At 36.9% G+C, this 18,232-nt stretch overlaps 1 protein-coding gene across 4 annotated transcripts in view; it reads left to right on the plus strand.

Annotated features, from left to right (window-relative positions):
* LOC136033608 (D-aspartate oxidase-like) overlaps positions 1-18,232 on the plus strand; it is a 207,600-nt gene that overhangs the window by 94,970 nt on the left and 94,398 nt on the right. Inside the window, exon 7 of one of the 4 annotated variants that reach the window (XM_065714398.1) lies at positions 118-144. The exons of the other annotated variants lie outside the window; for them this stretch is intronic. Within the exon in view, the coding sequence (XP_065570470.1) occupies positions 118-129 (12 nt within the window). The 3' untranslated portion in view covers positions 130-144. Of the gene's footprint in view, positions 1-117; positions 145-18,232 lie in introns of those variants that run through there. 4 annotated transcript variants of the gene reach the window in all.

Here is an 18,232-nt window from a genome sequence, read left to right on the forward strand (position 1 = left end):
CGTTTTTTTAGACAAAGCCTCAATTTCAGTTATGTTGTAAAGCAGTTATAAAGTTATAGTAATTTTTATCTTCCCTCTACTCAATTCAATTGACGCTGTTTTCTTTTTGTGTTTCAGCTGATAATGTAATACAAACTATTTTACAACTTTGCTGAATCTGTTATCTGTCAGCAGCTCTGCACCAGAAAATAAATCCCATTTCTTTTTTCATTTGCTTTACAACAGGCGCTGTGAAGAGATTTTTTTAAATTATTTCTTTGTGTTGAAAATCTACGGTTCTATCTTACTTGTTAATAAATTTTCTGCATAGAAAATAACGAGGTTCTTAGCGTTTTTTTTTTTTTTTTTTTTGTGGGAAGAATTTTTTTTCTGAGATTTGAATAAGGAAATTCTTTAGAATTATGTTAGCTATTTGAATGTTCGAGCTTGATTTGGTGACTTGGTTAAACAGCCAGAACTGATTTCTATTTCCTATACATTTAAGTCACCTCTGCAAATTTGATCACTAGAGACATCTACAAAATTATAGTGTTTAGTTGAATGACTGGGCCAAAGAGAATTGGTAACTTAAAAAAGTGAAAATTGGCATTAGTATTGACAAAAATACCATTAACGCAATCTAGAGTGTGGCGATACAGCATGTTTTGTCAGTGTAAAAATATGAATAATTAATTTAATTAGTATTATCGGTAAAATCAGGGTAGTTGTGAGGGTCTTATTTCAGTTCCTGATAGAAAGGATTACATAGCTTGAAACAATGCCATGTGTCGTCAGAACGTAGATAATGTTTCGACTCTGGCGCTAGTTTCCACTCTTAAAAGTCAACCATCTTTGAAATGGGCAAATTGATTGAAATGGGCAAATATACAAAATTGTATTTAGGACAATCATGCCTGGTTTCTCCTCTTTCTCAGCAAATGAAACAAGTAGAGGTCTCTATAGAATTATAGGGTGTAGTTGAATAATTGGGCTGCATGTTAATAGCCTATATAACATTACCTTTGGTAGTTTGTGAGTCTTCGTAATGGAACAATTGGTGTAAAAATCAAAGCTAGTTTCTCAGATTTCCTATGAATTTGAATTACCTCTGTAAATGTGACAAGCGGAGGCAATTCATTTGAGAACTGTTTCCCTTTTCTTGATAATTTGTGAAAAAATCTATTTCCTGCTGGTCCATTTGGAGAAGAAACAAAAGAGCAATACCAAATAATATAGTACGTATGAAATAAAAATAATATGAAATAATAAAAATAATTCACATGAGTGAAATAGACACTGCACGACAAATAAACAGCCGTTATTGATGGTAACGTTTTCAAATAGACTGTCTATGACACATTCAGAAGCAAAAATTTTAACTGCGATATTGGGCTGGTGGTTTTCATATCATGTATAAAATAAGTGTTTTAGCTGCATATATAATGTATAAAACATGTAAAACGTATGAAATATAAAAAAAGGAAAATACGCTACAACACCCTTGTATACCAAACCGGCGGTGCTGATCTCTGTTTTATGGCCCTTCAACCAGGAAGTGCAATACGGAGTTAGGCATCAGCCATCCTGTACTTTCACACACCCTACCTGCTTAGCTTTCCCATATTTCTCCAGGTACCTATTTAGAGCTGGGCCGACTCTGCCTGAGCTAGCAAATTAAACCCTGTGACCTCTGTTCCAAAGCAAATAACCGGCCACACCAGGAATGAAATAGATTTTAAAGAATACATACAAACACGTATTTTAGGTGTTGAGAAACTAAATTCTTTCTTCTGCAACATGTCTGGTTATAATTATGACCAACCTATCATCAATAGAAAAATATTCACAGTTTTGTATGTTTGCTGATTGTGATCAATCAATTTTCTTGTGTGTGATCAATTCTATTCTAGTGTCAATTGTATTTAGTAATAATCAATTATGGGTTTGGTAAAATGTACAACAACCTCCGTGCTATACGTCTTTTACTACTGTTTTAAAAATTCTCTAGGCAGCTCAATTTGGAGCTCATGTGGGGATAGCCTCTTTCTTTGTGTAGATTACATTATGCGGAATTGTAATAGATGAGCCACCCCAACCGAGTGGTTAGCGCTCCAGATTTGAAATCCTAAGGTCAGGGGTTTGAGTCCTGGTGTCACTGGTTATTTGGTTTGGAACGGGGATTAATGGTGTGACTATGTAAGCTCATTCAGAGTCTACTCAGCTCTAAATGGAAATCTGGGGGGAAAATACGGGAAGTGTCGGATGATTAACGCCCAACCGCCCATCGTACTCCCGGTCGAAGGTATTGATTCAGTAAATCGGTACCTGCGCACCGCAGACTACTGATCATCATGCGAAAATATTTTTAAGTTTTAAAGAATAGTAAGAAATCAGATTTGTTTTGTAAGCACACTAAGCTCCAATTAGGCTCTAGTTAAGGTGGCCTCTACAATAATTATTTAATAATTGAAAGCCAAAAAATTATTTTACTATTATCAACTTATTGGAATCCATCCAATCATTCTTGGGAGTGATCTAACGATCATGCGATGATAATCAAGTGCTCCAATTAGGAAAAAAGCTTAGAAAGTTAAGTTAGTCGATTTACATTCTAATGACATTAAACGTGCAGTTGAAGTTTGTGTCTTTATTTGATTGTAATCCCTTGGGGGTTGTCTCGGAAGATCCAATGTTCTCTCAGTTTTTTAAATATTATTTCATTTTCCTTTAAGTTTTTGTACAGTCTCATTGGAAAATTATATCTCTATTTTAGTGCAATATTTTTGCGGCCGTTATTAATATTTGGAAGGATTTTCTAAGTCAATATGTCATGCAGTATTGACCATTAAGCAGACTAATGTATCACTTGTCATGAAGATGTTCACCATTTCCTTTTCTCTCTCACTTTAAGTATGTAGGCTTAAGAGAAGTAAGACGTTGCTGATACAGACATTAACTTAGGCTGGATTATCCTCAACTTCCGTTAGTTCAGGAGTGTAGTCATTAGAGACAGACAAAATTATTTCTCTCTTAAGATTATTTTCGGATCAATGTTGCCAAGTTTTCCTTGGTTACACTATCGTAAATGCCCGAAATTATCCAGGTTGAGTTATTTTGGGCTAACCTCAATATCCTGAACGTCTGTTGGTTTATGAGTACATTCATAATAGACTAACAAAAATTATTTTGCTATTGAAATAGCGTGGAACCACCACTACCAGTTTGCCGGGTTTTCTTACAATTTATTAGCCCAAATAGTGGAAATCATTCGCTCAAATTGGTCAAGTTGGGCTAGCTTCGGCTAGTTTCAAAATAATCCTTTCCCGTTAGATAATGAATACAATTTTTTTTTCATAAGTTGATAAGTTTAGTATTCCACATTCACAAATAAATAAACAAAATAACACTTTTGCGTTGGAGACTGTTTACCTTCCCCAGATTTCTCCAGGTACCCATTTAGAGCTGGGTCGACTCTGGCTAAGCTTACAGAGTCACGCCACTGACCCCCGTCCCAAACGGAAGAATTGGTTACACTGGGATTCGAACCCGCGTCCTCTCAGACAAGGGATCCTGAATCCAGCGCACCAATCCACTCGGCCAGGACAACTTTATTTGTTTCAAAAGTCAAATTCAGTTTTTACCGGGGTAACTTGTTAGAAATTCACCTAAAGTGACAACACTGTCTGGGAATGATATTCTTCTATAACTGTCAGGATGCCTGTATCTGGTTGACAATTTTTCATTTCTGGTCTTAAAATGAAGCTGTGTCGAAGGAAGCAATAGGGGCGCCTGTGTATTAAAATATAGGGGAGATTTCCTTTAATGAAAATACTTAGGCAGGAAGGAGGGCAGTAATTGTGATTTAACATTTAAAAAAATCATATTCTATAGGAATATGGTGTCTGTAAAAGATTTCGATTTAGTTTGTCGAGGTCCATTATTTTAGCTATGTCTAATCCGTACGTAAATAAAAAGACACAAAACACAAACACCCATGAACAATAAGGCACCCAGAAACATTGAGTTTATTTGTAAAAAATGTTTCGATAAAACTTTACGTTATTTTTACTGTCTTAATTTCTCGCATGAAAAACATAAATCAAAATTTAAAAAGAATTTTTTGTTCCTCTAGAAATTGTGCTGTGATTTTTCTATCTGACTCAAAAAAATTCTCTCCAAAATAAGCAATAATTCTATTGGCCTCCCAAAATATGTAAAAAGAATAAACCAGTGGAATTAAATCGCAATTTTTAACAATGAAGTACTAGACAGTAATACTTTATTTTTGCTTTGATTAAAGTTTTATGGTTTTTGTTTTTGCATCTTGATAGTTATCTGCTTGAAGTTGTGCAAAGTCAGATTCATTAACTGATTATTCGTTTAATAAACTTTTGTGTAATTTTGAGGATGCCTAGGGTCTTCTTTGTATATCATTATTCATAATTCAAAAAATATACTGTGAAAATTGAACAAGCTCAAAAGAAAACGAAACGCCACATGTTGAATGCAATGCAGTAGGAAACATTTTGAAAATTACGAAATATTGGACAAAATTTTCAAACAAAACCAAAAAAGGGCGATACCAAATTCATAAACTAACTTTTCTTTTTGTAAATCCTTCTACAACCTTTGGGAGTCTAAGGGCCTCAACTTTCCGTACCCTTATGCATAAATTCCACTTTTTGGAGAAAGAGACTGAGAATTACCGTTTATACTATTTCTTCCCTTCATAGATTGGTGAACGCTGCACTATGGATTTTGCATTGATAAACAAATAGATTATTTTATTGCGGAAAGTGGTATAATGGCACGTTAAAAAAAGAAATATAGTCTCAGCAAAAACCGTTTTTGCAATTTTTTCCATACAATTTTTTTTCAACATAATCTTATAGCTGATGAATATAACGTCCTATATGAGTTAATGATGTAAAGAGTATGGTAACGAAAAATATCAAAGAAAATAGCAACTAAGGGTATAAAATTTTAAACCTTTTTACATTAAAGGTCCAAACAATTTAAAGGAATAGTTTTTTCCTTGAAAAGTTAAAAAGGAAGTTTTTTTTTGTTCAAATAAAAACCACTCAAGAAGGCAAGAGCTATGAATTCCCTGAAGAAAGGCTAATTTTTTTATTTGTATTTTATGAATTTTCCGTATAAAGGGACAAAAACGTTGAAGAAGGAGGGGGCTTTGGGCCTATACGGCAACAAAATTTTTTTTTTTCAATTTGACTGTTCTTTGACGGTTTTTTTTTTCCAATGATATGTAACCATAAAGCTAGTTGTTGAAAGAAAAAGAATTAAACTAGTAATTATTAAAAATTATTTTTGTTCTTAAAAATTACTTTATTGTTTATGGCGGGATGGCCTAAAAAAACAAAACCGCTTCCTTTAAGTTTAAAATCACATTTACTAAACTGTCTCTTTTGATCGGTGGTATTTCCAACTATTTCCAGTATTCCCAACTCCTCGTACTATGGAATCGAGGTGACAAGGACAAATGATGATTCTGATTTGCAAGCCAAAACCAGAATTTAGGTAGACTGACCTATCATAAACTTAGAGCATTTTTGTGTTACGGGAGCACAACTCTCAAAAATGTATCTACAATCCAAATTAGGTCTTGGAATGATATTAATGATAACGATCTATTGGCTAGTGTAATAGTCTTCTCACACATTTCAATGTCAGTTTCGTCAGTTTACAAAAAACAAGGGATACCCCCCCCCCCCAATTGAATCCACTGTACACAGTATTTCCAAAACTGGTTTCAGAATTGCAGTGAGAAAATATGTAACTTTACCAAGAAGGGAGTTTAGACTACACAAGAAAAAAAATTCGCTCGAGAAGAGACAGACGGAGAAAGAAAAAACAGAGAGGACAGAAAGGAGAATCTACTGACAAACCCATGAAATAGTTGAAAAATAACATTAAATTTTAACACGAAGATAAATCAGAGTCTAGCATACCAGCAGCCGGTTCCCAGGCCAGCTTGGCTGGTCCTTCATCTATGAATTCTGATGTCAATTGATGTCAAATAAAGTCGTATGAATTCTGTGAAAATATTTTCAGTGTCATGAATCTCGAGATGCTTTGAAAGAGGAAGTAGAAATCTTACGAGTTCACATTAATTACGAAGGGCGTGAAATATCAAAGAAGAAATGAGGTAAAAGCCCTTTAAAGGAAAGGAATAAGTAAACTTGTTGAGGAAGAAAGAGAGAAAAAATTAAAAAAAAAGAAATATAGTTCCAGGGAACTGGAGATTATGATTAATGTCTTGTTTCGTTAGTTGGAATGTTTTGTTACAGAAAGTGTATTCTCATCGTGTATTTAACCAAATGAGTTGAAGAGCTCTTAATTCTGTTCTTTGATCATTGCTGTTCAAGAATCCTCATTAACTTGAAAGCTTTTTTCTAATATTATAGCTTCTGGGATATTAATTCTATCTTGTTTAGAGTTAGTAATATTTTTTTTTCCAGAGAAAGTTCAATCGTTTAGAAATACTGGTTGAATGAACCGGCAGATTGGGAAGCCTTAGGCTCTTGCAGGTTGAAAAAAAAGAAAAAAACAAATTAGGAATGTATTTAATTTGAAGGGTGAAAAAGAATAACGTTAGTTGAGAAGTAACGCATGACTATGGAATTAAAAATCTTAAATCGAAAATAAAAATCTTAAATTTAAAATTCACTGAAAGTTTAAGTTGTCATATTAATTTGAAAGAAAAACTCACTTTTAACAATGTTTTACTTTCTTAATCTCATCTGAGGTTTTAACACGAAAACAGATAGATGAACGTAAATATTAAGGTAAATGTGAATAAACTCTAACAACCGTTAAAAAGTATTTAGAAGTGTCTTGTGGTTGTTATTTGAAGGTCATCCACAATGCTTTTACTTAAAAAGGGGCTAAACAAACAAAAAAGGAACAAAGTTTTAAAAATTGAAAATAACTCAAACGTTTGATAAACGGCAGTATGAAATTTAGAACGGTATTCATTTTGTGTAAAATATTTGTGTAAATTTAAGCCCCCCCCCCTGTTTTTTACTAAAAAAGGGGCTAAACAAATAAAAAAAGGAACAAAGGTTTAAAAATTGAAAATAACTCAAACGTTAGATAAACGACTGCATGAAATTTAGAACGGTATTCATTTTGTGTAAAATATTTGTGTAAATTTAAGCCCCTTTTTTTTTACTAAAAAAGGGGCTAAACAAACAAAAAAAGGAACAAAGGTTTAAAAATTGAAAATAACTCAAACGTTAGATAAACGGCTGCATGAAATTTAGAACGGTATTCATTTTGTGTAAAATATTTGTGTAAATTTAAGCCCCGTTTTTTACTAAAAAAGGGGCTAAACAAACAAAAAAAGGAACAAAGGTTTATAAATCGAAAATAACTCAAACGTTTGATAATCGGCTGCAACGGTATTCATTTTGTGTAAAATATTTGAATGTATGGTGGAAAATATAGTTAAGAAGTCCACCACACGCACTGTTATAAATCATACATGTTTCGTTTCGAATTTCTAAATGATGAAATCGCTCTACTTTATTCGTGTATTACAAATAAAGAAACTTTGTCAAAAAAGTGTTTTGTCAGTTTCTAGAGAAATGAATTAAGTTGCATTGATTACTAAGCTCATATTGGAAAGCCAAAACTCTTAACAATAGCCTACTCCCCAAATTATCTTTATAGATGATGCTTTTGAGAAAAAGTGAATGACGTTAAAATGAAAAAATCAACTCTTGCAGTGAAATTCAAATGAAATGAAATATGAAATGAAATGATATGATATGATATGAAATGATATGAATGATATGAAATGAAATGAAAATGAAATATTCAAATGAAAGTTTATTTATACAGATTTTTATTTTGAATTGGCAAAACTAATTACAATCTATAATTTTTGGGTGTGTTTATTGTTATTACAAATGAAGTAGCAACCCCGATTTCTACGTAAAATTAAATTCCTCCGTTAAGGACAAGAAACCAAAGGATTTATCGTTGCTTAAGTTGGCTGCCCAAATTTGTAAAGAGCAATTCGGCACAATAGTAACCGAAACTCTATAAAATGAAATTTTAATAGCAATAGATACATCAATAGAATTTGCTTTTTATGCTGATTCTAAATTAATAAAATTCATAGAGTTTAATATTACCCATCTAAAGCTACGAGCCTGAGAAAATTTGTGTGATTTTCAAAAAATGGGAAACACCCCCCAAAAAATCAAGTAATCTTAAAGAAAATCACACCTTCAGATTCAATGTACCAGAGAACTCATTCTTTCTCATTCTTTAAGGTCATTCTTTAAGAACGACCCCTGAATCACAAAGGTTGTTTAATTAGAATAAATAATTCTTTTGAAATTATAAAATACTTTGGCGTAAAGAGTGAGGTCTTGAGGAGGGGACGAACCCCCTCAAATAGGTAATAATTGACGTTCGCTTTAAGTTTTAGTCTAGCTCCTTACTTTCAGTTGAAAAAGCTTATTTTTTAAAATTTAATTTCTCTTTGTTTTTTTTTAGATAATGCTGAAAAATCCAGCGCCCCCTTCATGGAAATTCTCTTCCCCCATGATAAATTCCTCATTGGAATAATACCCTGACGTAACCCCCTTCCCGCGACCCCTACCACCAGAAAAAATCGCCCCTGAAAACGTCAGTATACTTCCCCATAACTTGCAGCCCTTGCCCCGGGGACTGTGGGGGATTAAGTCGTCCTCAAAGACATAGTTATTAGATTTTTAGACTATGCTGAACAAAATGGCTCTTTCAAAATTTGATCCAGTGACTTTGGGAAAAAATGAGCGTGGGAGGGGGCCTAGTTGCCCTCCAATTTTTTGGTCACTTAAAAAGGGCACTATAACTAATAAGTTTTGTTAAAATGGGCCCTATTGTTACATTCTAGGATTACTGGGTTGATACTATCATCCCTGGGTAGAAAACAGCAAAAATAAAAAAATAAAAAAATAATCATGCACCCGTGATCTTTAGAGGTGAATGGAGTTCGTCCGGAATGAGGCAGACTCTGTCTGCTGACCACGTGCCTCTGGATATGGGGTTTCTCCCCTAACTAAACACTCTGATCAGGACGGCCGCAACCTCATGTGGCGGGTGGAGCCCACCCCGGGAATCTCAGTACCTAGGTTTAACCTAGCTTTAATCAGATTCCAGACCTAGGGTCGGTTGGGCTAGCGACCCTCCACCCGAAAATAAAGTGCTACGAAAAGTGAAAATATAGCCTCGGACCCGGATTCCCTTTTAAGATCTCGACCATCGCGCGTCAATGGACATGCTGACGACGTCAGAAAGACTGACAGACTAAACCTTATGGACCGAAGGGGGCTACGAATAGCCACCTGGAATGTCTTGACTTTGAATAAACCTGCGTCAAAGAACCTACTCTCTGAAGAACTTCGCAAGAATAAAGTGTCAATTGCAGGTCTTACAGAAACACGTCTTACCGGAAGCGGAGAAGAGCGAATAGGTAACAGTGACTCATTGCTCTGATCTGGAGGAAGCTCGAGAAGGAATGGTGTTGGCCTTGCACTAAATAGCCTTACAAGAAAGGCCTTACTTTTACACGAAGCTGTATCGGACAGATTAATGAAGGCCCGCTTTGGACACAAACATGGCAAGATGACTGTCATCATATGCTATGCCCCGACCAACGATTCTGATGATGCAACTAAGGAGGATTTCTACTCTGCTTTGTCCAGATGCCTTGCAACAGTTTCCCCCCATGATATAACTGTTCTCCTTGGCGACTTTAATGCGACAGTGCGCGATGATATGGGTTTATGGCGTGGCACAGTTGGTCCTGTATCCCCCGACCCACTTAACGACAATGGGCTTCGCTTACTTGAACTGTGCCGATCTCACGACCTCTACATTGCAAACACCTACTTCCAACGCAAAACTATTCATCAGTACACGTGGTATAGTAATGACGGTCGTACAAAGAAGATGATTGACTACGTCATTATTTCCAAACGCTGGAGATCATTGGTGAAGAACTGCAGAACTTACAGATCAGCAGAGCTTGGAAACGCAGACCATAGGATTGTGTGCGCCGATCTTCGGCTTCGCTTCCATGCACAACGATCGAAAAGAAAACCCGTCGCTGCAGATATTGGGAAACTAAAGGAACCAGATACTCGCCAGAAGTACAGTATCGAGATATCGAATCGCTTCGAGGCCCTTGGCTCACTTAATAGCAGCGAAGATCTCTGGAAGTATTTTAAATTGCAGACCTGTGAAGTAGCACAACTAGTGCTTGGCAAGAGGAGTTATCCAAAGAAATCGTGGTTAACTAATGAAACACTGCAAGTCATAGAGCAAAGACGGAAGGCAAGACTTCTTGGGGATATAACCACATATCGGAGGCTCAATGGAGTGCGGAACAGACTCATTCGCCGGGATAGAACCCAGTTTGTTGCAAGGAAAGCCGATGAAATTGAGCTAGCTGCAAAAAAGAAAGACATGGGCAGCCTATTCAAGCATCTCCGAGACCCCACTGAAAATAAAACTCCCACCTTGGGTCCCGTCCTGTCAAGGGATGGTGCACTTCTCTCTGACGAAGGTTCTTGTCTTGAGCGGTGGAAGGACCACTTCTGTTCGCTCCTCAACAATACTGGTCCGTCTGCGCCTCCTAATGATAGTCCCAGCCAACCTCGCAGTCAAAGACCTGGAACAGATGTTCCTCCAGATGAGCCTTTCAGCCCCTCAGAAATTGGACATGCAGTAAAAAGACTCAAGAATAATAAAGCTGCGGGTATCTGTGGCTTAAACTCAGAGCTGCTAAAATATGGAGGTCCTGCAATGCTCCTGTTTCTACACACCCTGTTCTCTACAATCTGGCAAACAGAGATAATTCCTGAGGATTGGCGGAAGGGTGTCATCATCCCCTTATGGAAGAGAAAAGGCTCGAGAAGCGACTGCTCCAACTACCGGGGAATAACCCTACTGTCAGTCCCTGGCAAACTGTTTTCAATGGTCCTGCTGGATCGATGTCGGAGCATCATTCGAAAAATCCGGCGACCGGAGCAAGCTGGTTTTATGTCGGATCGTTCAACCATCGAGCAGGTTTTCACGATTCGACAAATAGTAGAGAAGACCACAGAGTTCCGACAGAAAGCATTTATTGCCTTCGTTGACTTCCGTGCTGCATTTGACTCAGTCGATCGAAAAGCTCTTTGGCGGATCCTAGAGTTGACTGGCCTACCCGAGAAATATTGCAGACTTCTCAAGGCGCTGCACCATGGGACGGAGACAAGTCCCATGGAGAAGTAAATGGTCAGCGCAGCCCGTTCTTTCAATTCACGACAGGGGTGCGCCAAGGATGTGCAGTGGCCCCAGAGCTCTTCAATGTGATCATAGATTACGTTATGACAAAAACCACTTCACGTCTCAGCTTTGGGCTCAAATTCGGAGATCATACCATCACAGATGTCGATTTTGCCGATGACTTGGCCATTCTGGCGGACTCCATGGAGCAGCTGCTGGAAGCGCTCCGAATTCTGCGAGAAGAGGCTGCCAAAGTAGGACTGCATATAAACTGAAACAAAACTAAAATTATGGCCATAGACGCGTCTTCTCCTGCTGTTAACTCTCCAGTTAGCCTGGACAGCAGCACTAGCATCGAGGTTGTCAAAGACTTCACCTACCTGGGCTCCGTAATTTCTTCAAATGGCTCACTTTTCCCCGAGCTGCAGGCAAGATTATCTAAAGCGTCTTCTGTCATGGGTAGACTGAACCGTCACCTCTGGCGAAAACCAAATATCAGTCGCACAACGAAACTGCGGATCTTCAACGCTCTAGTCGGTTCTGTGATGCTTTACGGAGCTGAGACATGGCAAGCATCAGCTGCAACCCTCAAGAAAATAGACATATTTCATGCAAAGAGCCTGAGGAGGATTGAGGGCCTGCGATGGTCAGACTTCGTCAGCAATGAAAAGCTTCTGCAGCTCACAAAGCAGTCTTGGTTTTCGTCTCAAGCAGCCGAGCGAACCTTACGATGGCTTGGGCATCTGCTTCGAATGCCACCACATCTACCAGCAAAGATGATCTATGACTTCGACCCAATCAAAGTTGGTTGGAAGCGACCTCGAGGCCGACCGAAGAAACGTTGGTCCGACAGCCTGTCCGAGTTCTTAGCGATGGCAAACATCAGACAGGGCGAAGAGCAAATACTCGCCATGGACCGAAGTGGGTGGAGGAGGCAGACGTCACTCTCTACGCCGAGCAGTGCCCGGCAGGAGACTTAAGTCAAGTCAAGTCGTGATCTTTCTTCTGGAAAAAAATACAAAATTCCACATTTCTGCAGATAGGAGCTTGGTATCTCTAAAGTAGGGCTCTCTGATATGCTGAATCTGATGGTGTAATTTTCATTGAGATTCTATGACTATTAGGGAGTTTTTTTCCCCTTTTCTTTAAATAAGGCACATTTTCTCAGGATAAGGATAAACATCAATAAGGCTTTTCAGTCGGCTGAGTAAATTGCCCATTCGTAGTATGCACGACTCTAATCTTCACTTACAACTTTATTTACATCTTTCATAGTCTAATAAGTGTGAGCGATAAAATATACTAAAATAAGGTTTTATTTTAAAGTGGTTACCACTTTAAAATAATACACCAAACAGTTATACACCAAAACGTAAAACGAGCAGGAATCATCCGGCTTTCTGCAATCCCTACTACGTAGAATCCCTCGTAGTCCATAAATGACTTTGAAAACATGGAGTTATTCAATTCTAAAATTTGACTAGCTCTAAGAAAATCAATCTCCCCCTCTTATAAATTTCAAAAGATTATTTGCTTGTATAGTCTTGAATTAAAGATTTCTTTTTTATGATCGACTCCAAAGGTTATAAGCTTTCTTTTAATTACTTGATGCCTTTGAAAATTGAAAAGTGGCCAGAAAGATGGTTTTTAATCTCATGTATCCACACAGGGGTGAAGTTAATGTTTTTGAAAATCGAGAATTTAAGATTTACTTTTAGTATTATTAAGTCTTATCAGAACCTTGCCGGTTTTTCGAAAGAGGGGAGATTGAAAAACAGGGGAACATCTCTCTTCAGTGATCAGGTTAGGAAAATTGCGTTCGTATAATCCTTCCAGAAAGGCATTTTCCCTAATTGGGGAATTAGGGATTTTAGTTTTGTAGGAGAAAATATTCGGCCTTTAATACTGCTTTAGGCTAAAAATATAAGTGTTAGATTTTGTTAAGAATAGAGGCATCGATGAAGTGGTGTTCCAGCCTGGAAAACGGTAATTGGAAAATAATATGGAATTCGCAATGTGGTAACCTTGCGACAGGAAGATTTGAAAACAAAACTTAAATTATGATAATGGAATTTCTAAAATGGACGTTTTAGCCCCTCTCCTAACTTTTTATATCCTTCTATTTTAATTATGATCAGCTCTGTAAAGAAGATACTCTTGCAGCAAGTGAAACATGACGTGTCATTCCTGAAATGGGCTAGATTTTTCTGGTATGACTTTATTGACGTTTCAGTCTTTTGATAATGGGTAGCGGTCCCAATTTTTCTGATGGCATGTAATTTTGGGTATTAATAAAGCTTAATTAGGTTGTAGTGAGGCCCGCATGAAAATCCGAATATGATCACGCTTCTGCGTTTAAGTTCTTTTTTATTTTAACTACATTCAATCTTCCGCATTACATTCAGATTCTTATTCAAATCCTCGTTCAGATCCTAAAATTTCTACTGTATCTTTCAGATTTTCTAATTGTTTGGTGAAAGAAATGAGAATTAAATTTTTTGAAAAAATCTATGATAATCATCACGGGTACTTTATACATGATTATTGTTTTTTTTCCGTCGGAAAAAATTTTCTACTTTCCCTAGAATCGCCTCTTAGAAACGCCGCGCCTTGGATGCTCTATTTTTCTTGTATCCTCACTGCATATTACCGTCCTTACTAATAATGCTACCTAGGTAAGTCACATTTACTGCATTGTCGATTTTCTTATTACCTAATTTCTCCTGTTCATTCTCATTCATTTCTATTTTTTAAGTGACTTAAACTTCTTAGACCATCTATTGCACTCGAGTCATTCTGGAATTTAAGTCTTGGTGAATCTTGTCTTCCAATTTGAAATCATGCTCTCTCCTAGCCTTTGCTGTTTCTTAGGAAGGCGTCTATCAAACTTGTCCATTTGGGCAGGGATAGGGCAAAACCCTGCCTATCCTTGGTTAAAAACCGAAACAACTGCTACCTTACTTCGCAGCATAACCCGGCAGTTCTATTCTCGGAACTATATTTTTAAACTTTAAAATAATCTTAAATATTTTTTTAAATATATTACTTTTAAATATATTTTTTACTCTTTATTCCATACCATTCAAGGATAGGACCATTAATAAAGATTTCTAATCCGCTGAACTACTTTTGCAAGTAAACCACTCCGTCTTTCTGTGGTCGAAGTCTCTTTTAGGTTTCCGCTTGACTACTTTTAAAGGTGAACTCTCTGATTATGTGTGGTTGAAGTCTCTTTTGGGTCTCCACTGAATTACTTTTACAAGTAAAGTCTCTTTTTTTTCTGTGGTCTAAGTCTCTTTTTGGTCTCCGCTTACATACTTTTACAAGTAAACTCTGTTTTTCAACAGTTGAAATCTCTTGTGGGTCTCTGCTGAATTTTTTTCCCAGTAAAATCTGTTTTTCTAAGGTCGAAGTTTTCTGAAAGTCTGCTTAACTACTTTTATAAGTAAACTCTCTGGTTTTCTGTGGCTGAAGTCTCTTGTTGGTCTCTGCTGAACTACTTTTACAACTAACCACTTTGTTTTTCTGTGGCCGAAGTCTCTTGTGGGTCTCCGCTTAAATACTTTTACAAGTTACTCTCTGTTTTTCTATTGTTGAAGTCTCTTGTAGGCCGCCACTGGACTACTCTTACTATTAAACTTCTTTTGTGGTCAAATGCACTTTTTGTTTTTCTGTTTCTTACATCGGGTAATCTACAATTAACTCAAGAACTAAGTTTGTTTAACTTGTTGTGCATGTCCTATTTTCAACGATCATGGTTAGGCACAAGGCTTAAAAGCAAATATTAAAACATGTTGCTATCAAATCCGTTTGAATTAATTTGCGGTTGGAAACTTCCTTATTCATTAAGTTTAGTTTCTCTCTCTAATACTAGACTAAGCATTGTCTCCCTATTTATAACGAATACAATTTTCATAATTCTTTTTTCCCCTTTGGCACCATTCCAAGACATTAAACATTAAAGGCATAAAGTAAGTCTCTTTTGTATTCCCTTCCCTTTGAGTTGGCTTCTAGTCTTTCAAGTCAAGACTTTTTTGCTAATTTACTAATTGCTCTTCTTGGTTATTAAATAAACAAAACAAGTTTTTTTAACTGAAAGTAAGGAGCGATATTAAAACTTAAAACGAACAGAAATTACTCCGCATATGAAAGGGGCTGTTACCTCCTTAACGCCTCGTTCTTTACGCTAAAGTTCGACTCTTTCTTTCAGCTCTTCTTTTTAAAACAGTAAAAAACTTTAGCGTAAAGAGCGGGGCGTTAAGAGGTTTCAGCCCATTTCATATGCGGAGTAATTTCTGTTCGTTTTAAGCTTTAATGTTGCTCCTTACTTTCAGTTAAAAAAACTTTGTTTTTTATTTAATTTCTGAACGTTTTTGAATTAATGCATGTTTTGAATTTGGCTATCTGCACATGAATAATTAAAAGGAAATTTGCAGATTAATTTATTTTTTTGGCTAAATGGCTTTCTCATAGTTTTGATCGGACGGTTTTGAGAGAAAAAAGAGCGGGGGAGTAGGCCTAGTTACCCTCCAATTTTTTGGTTACTTAAAAGGCAGCTAGAACTTTTAATTTTACGAACGTTTTTACTAGTAAAGATACACGTAACATACGAACTAACTTACGTAACGAACTTCTAAATTCGTATGTTTTTATTACGTATATGAGGGGGTTCGCCCCCTCGTCAATACCTCGTTCTTTACACTAAAGCTTAAATGTTGTCCCAATTCGTTAAGAATGACCCCTGAATCAAAAAGGCCGTAGAATAAATAGTTGAAATCAATAAAATTACTTTAGCGTAAAGAGTGAAGTATTAGGAGGAGGTGAACCCTATCATGTGCGTAATAATTTCTGTTCGTTTCAGATTTTAATGCTGCTCCTTACTTTCAGTTGAAGAAACTTTTTCATATTTATTTTTTCATTGCTCTTTAAAAAAATGCTAAAAAAAATCCTGCGCCCCCTTCATGGAAATTCTCTTCCCCCATGACAAATTCCTCCATGGAAAGTTCCCCCCGTATAACCCCCTCCACTCAACCCATCCCCCAACCAGAAAAATCCCCCTGAAAGCGTCTGTTCACTTCCCAATAACTATTACTATGTGTAAATACCGGTCAAAGTTTGTAACTTGCAGCCCCTCCCACGGGGACTGTGGGGGAGTAATTCGTCCCCAAAGACAAAGTTATTAGGTTTTTCGACTATGCTGAATAAAATGGCTACCTCAGAATTTTGATCCAGTGACTTTGGAAAAAAATGAGTGTGGGAGGGGGCCTAGGTGCCCTCCGATTTTTTGGTCACTTAAAAATGGCACTAGAGCTTTTAATTTCCGTTAGAATGAGCCCTCACACGACATTTTAGGATCACTGGGTCGATACAATCACCCCTGGGGAAAAAAAACACAAAAAAAACAAACAAATAAACACGCATTCGTGATCTTTCTTGTGGCAAAAAATGTAAACTTCCACATTTTTGTAGATAGGAGCTTGAAACTTCTACCGTAGGGTTTTCTGATACGCAGAATTGGATGGTGTAATTTTCGTTAAGATTCCATGACTTTTAAGGGGTGTTCCCCCCTATTTTCGAAAATAAGGCAAATTTTTCCAGGCTTGTAACTTTTAATGGATAAGTCTAAACTTAATGAAACTTATATATTTAAAATCAGCATAAAAATGCAATTCTTTTGCTGTAACTATTGTTATAAAAAATCTGTTTTTTAGAGTTTCGATTACTATTGAGCAGGGTCGCTCTTTACTACAGTTCGTTACCACGAACTGTTTGATTAGTTTCGTTCTTTACTTAGCAAATTTGGCGTGCTTAGGGTTGTGATTTCCTTGCCCTAATGTTTTCTGATCTTTTGCTGGCAGTTTAAATATCTACAATTTATCTTTTGTTTCACAATGGTAAAGGTTAGACTCTGAGATTTCGTAGAAGACGATTTCACGCCTCTTCCTTTTATGCTCGTTTTTTTTTTTCAAAAATTTGGTAACAGTTCTTTTGATGATGTACCAGCTTATGGATAGGCTCTGTTTTGGGAAATGATAGGTGCGGAGGAGAGGGCTGGCTGCCCTTCAACCATTTTTTAACATATTAGTGAAATCTTAAGAACGGCTTACCGTATCGAGCTGAAACTTCCAGGGCATAATGAGGGGATGTTCAACTGGCCAAAAGGCAATATTTGCACGCAACTACGTCTACTACTACCACTACTACCATTACAACTACCACTTCTGTAGTGATTATTGCTAACGCTGATGTTGTTAGTCAAAGTCTGAGGAAATGTTGAGGAGAAAGTTAAACTAAATCTGAAAATTGTATGTGCATAAAGATTGTAGACATAGTTGATTAGATTTGTTTTAAGAATTTATTGGTGTGGGAGAAGGGAGGGAGGGTAATGACCTCCAATAAATTTTTACTCTTAAATGTGCACTTAAAACTTTCAAATTCCAGTCGAATGAGCCACCTCCAAAGTTTATAGGACCAACCCATCCCCAAAAACCCTCTTTTATGTTAACAATGGAAAACTTACATTAGTTTCAATCCTTGCCCCAGGGGTGGGGGGGAGTGTGGAAACCCTTGAATTATAGTTATTTGACTTTCAGACTGTTTTGAACGGAATGACTTTCTCAAAATTTTTATCGGATGCATCTGAGGAAAAAAGAGACGAGGGTGGGGGGGGGGCTGGTTAACCTTCGATCACTTTGACTATTAAAAAAGGCCCTAGAAAACTCGATTTCCAGTCGTATGAGTCCCCTCCAAAGTTTACACGACCACCCTTTCTTAAAAATATTATGTGTTAACTGTGGGCAGCTAGCATATCTTATAGCCTTTGCCTCGAGGGCTGGGGAGGAATTGTCAAACCTGGAACCATAGTTATTTGATCTTCAGACTATTTTGAACAACATGGCTTTCTCAAAATTTCGGTCGGAAGCATTTGGAAGAAAAGGGCGAAGGGGACTGGCTGCCCTCGGGTCACTTT

This window comes from Artemia franciscana, chromosome 12, assembly GCF_032884065.1.
Source record: "Artemia franciscana chromosome 12, ASM3288406v1, whole genome shotgun sequence".
Taxonomy (NCBI): Eukaryota; Metazoa; Arthropoda; class Branchiopoda; order Anostraca; family Artemiidae; genus Artemia; species Artemia franciscana.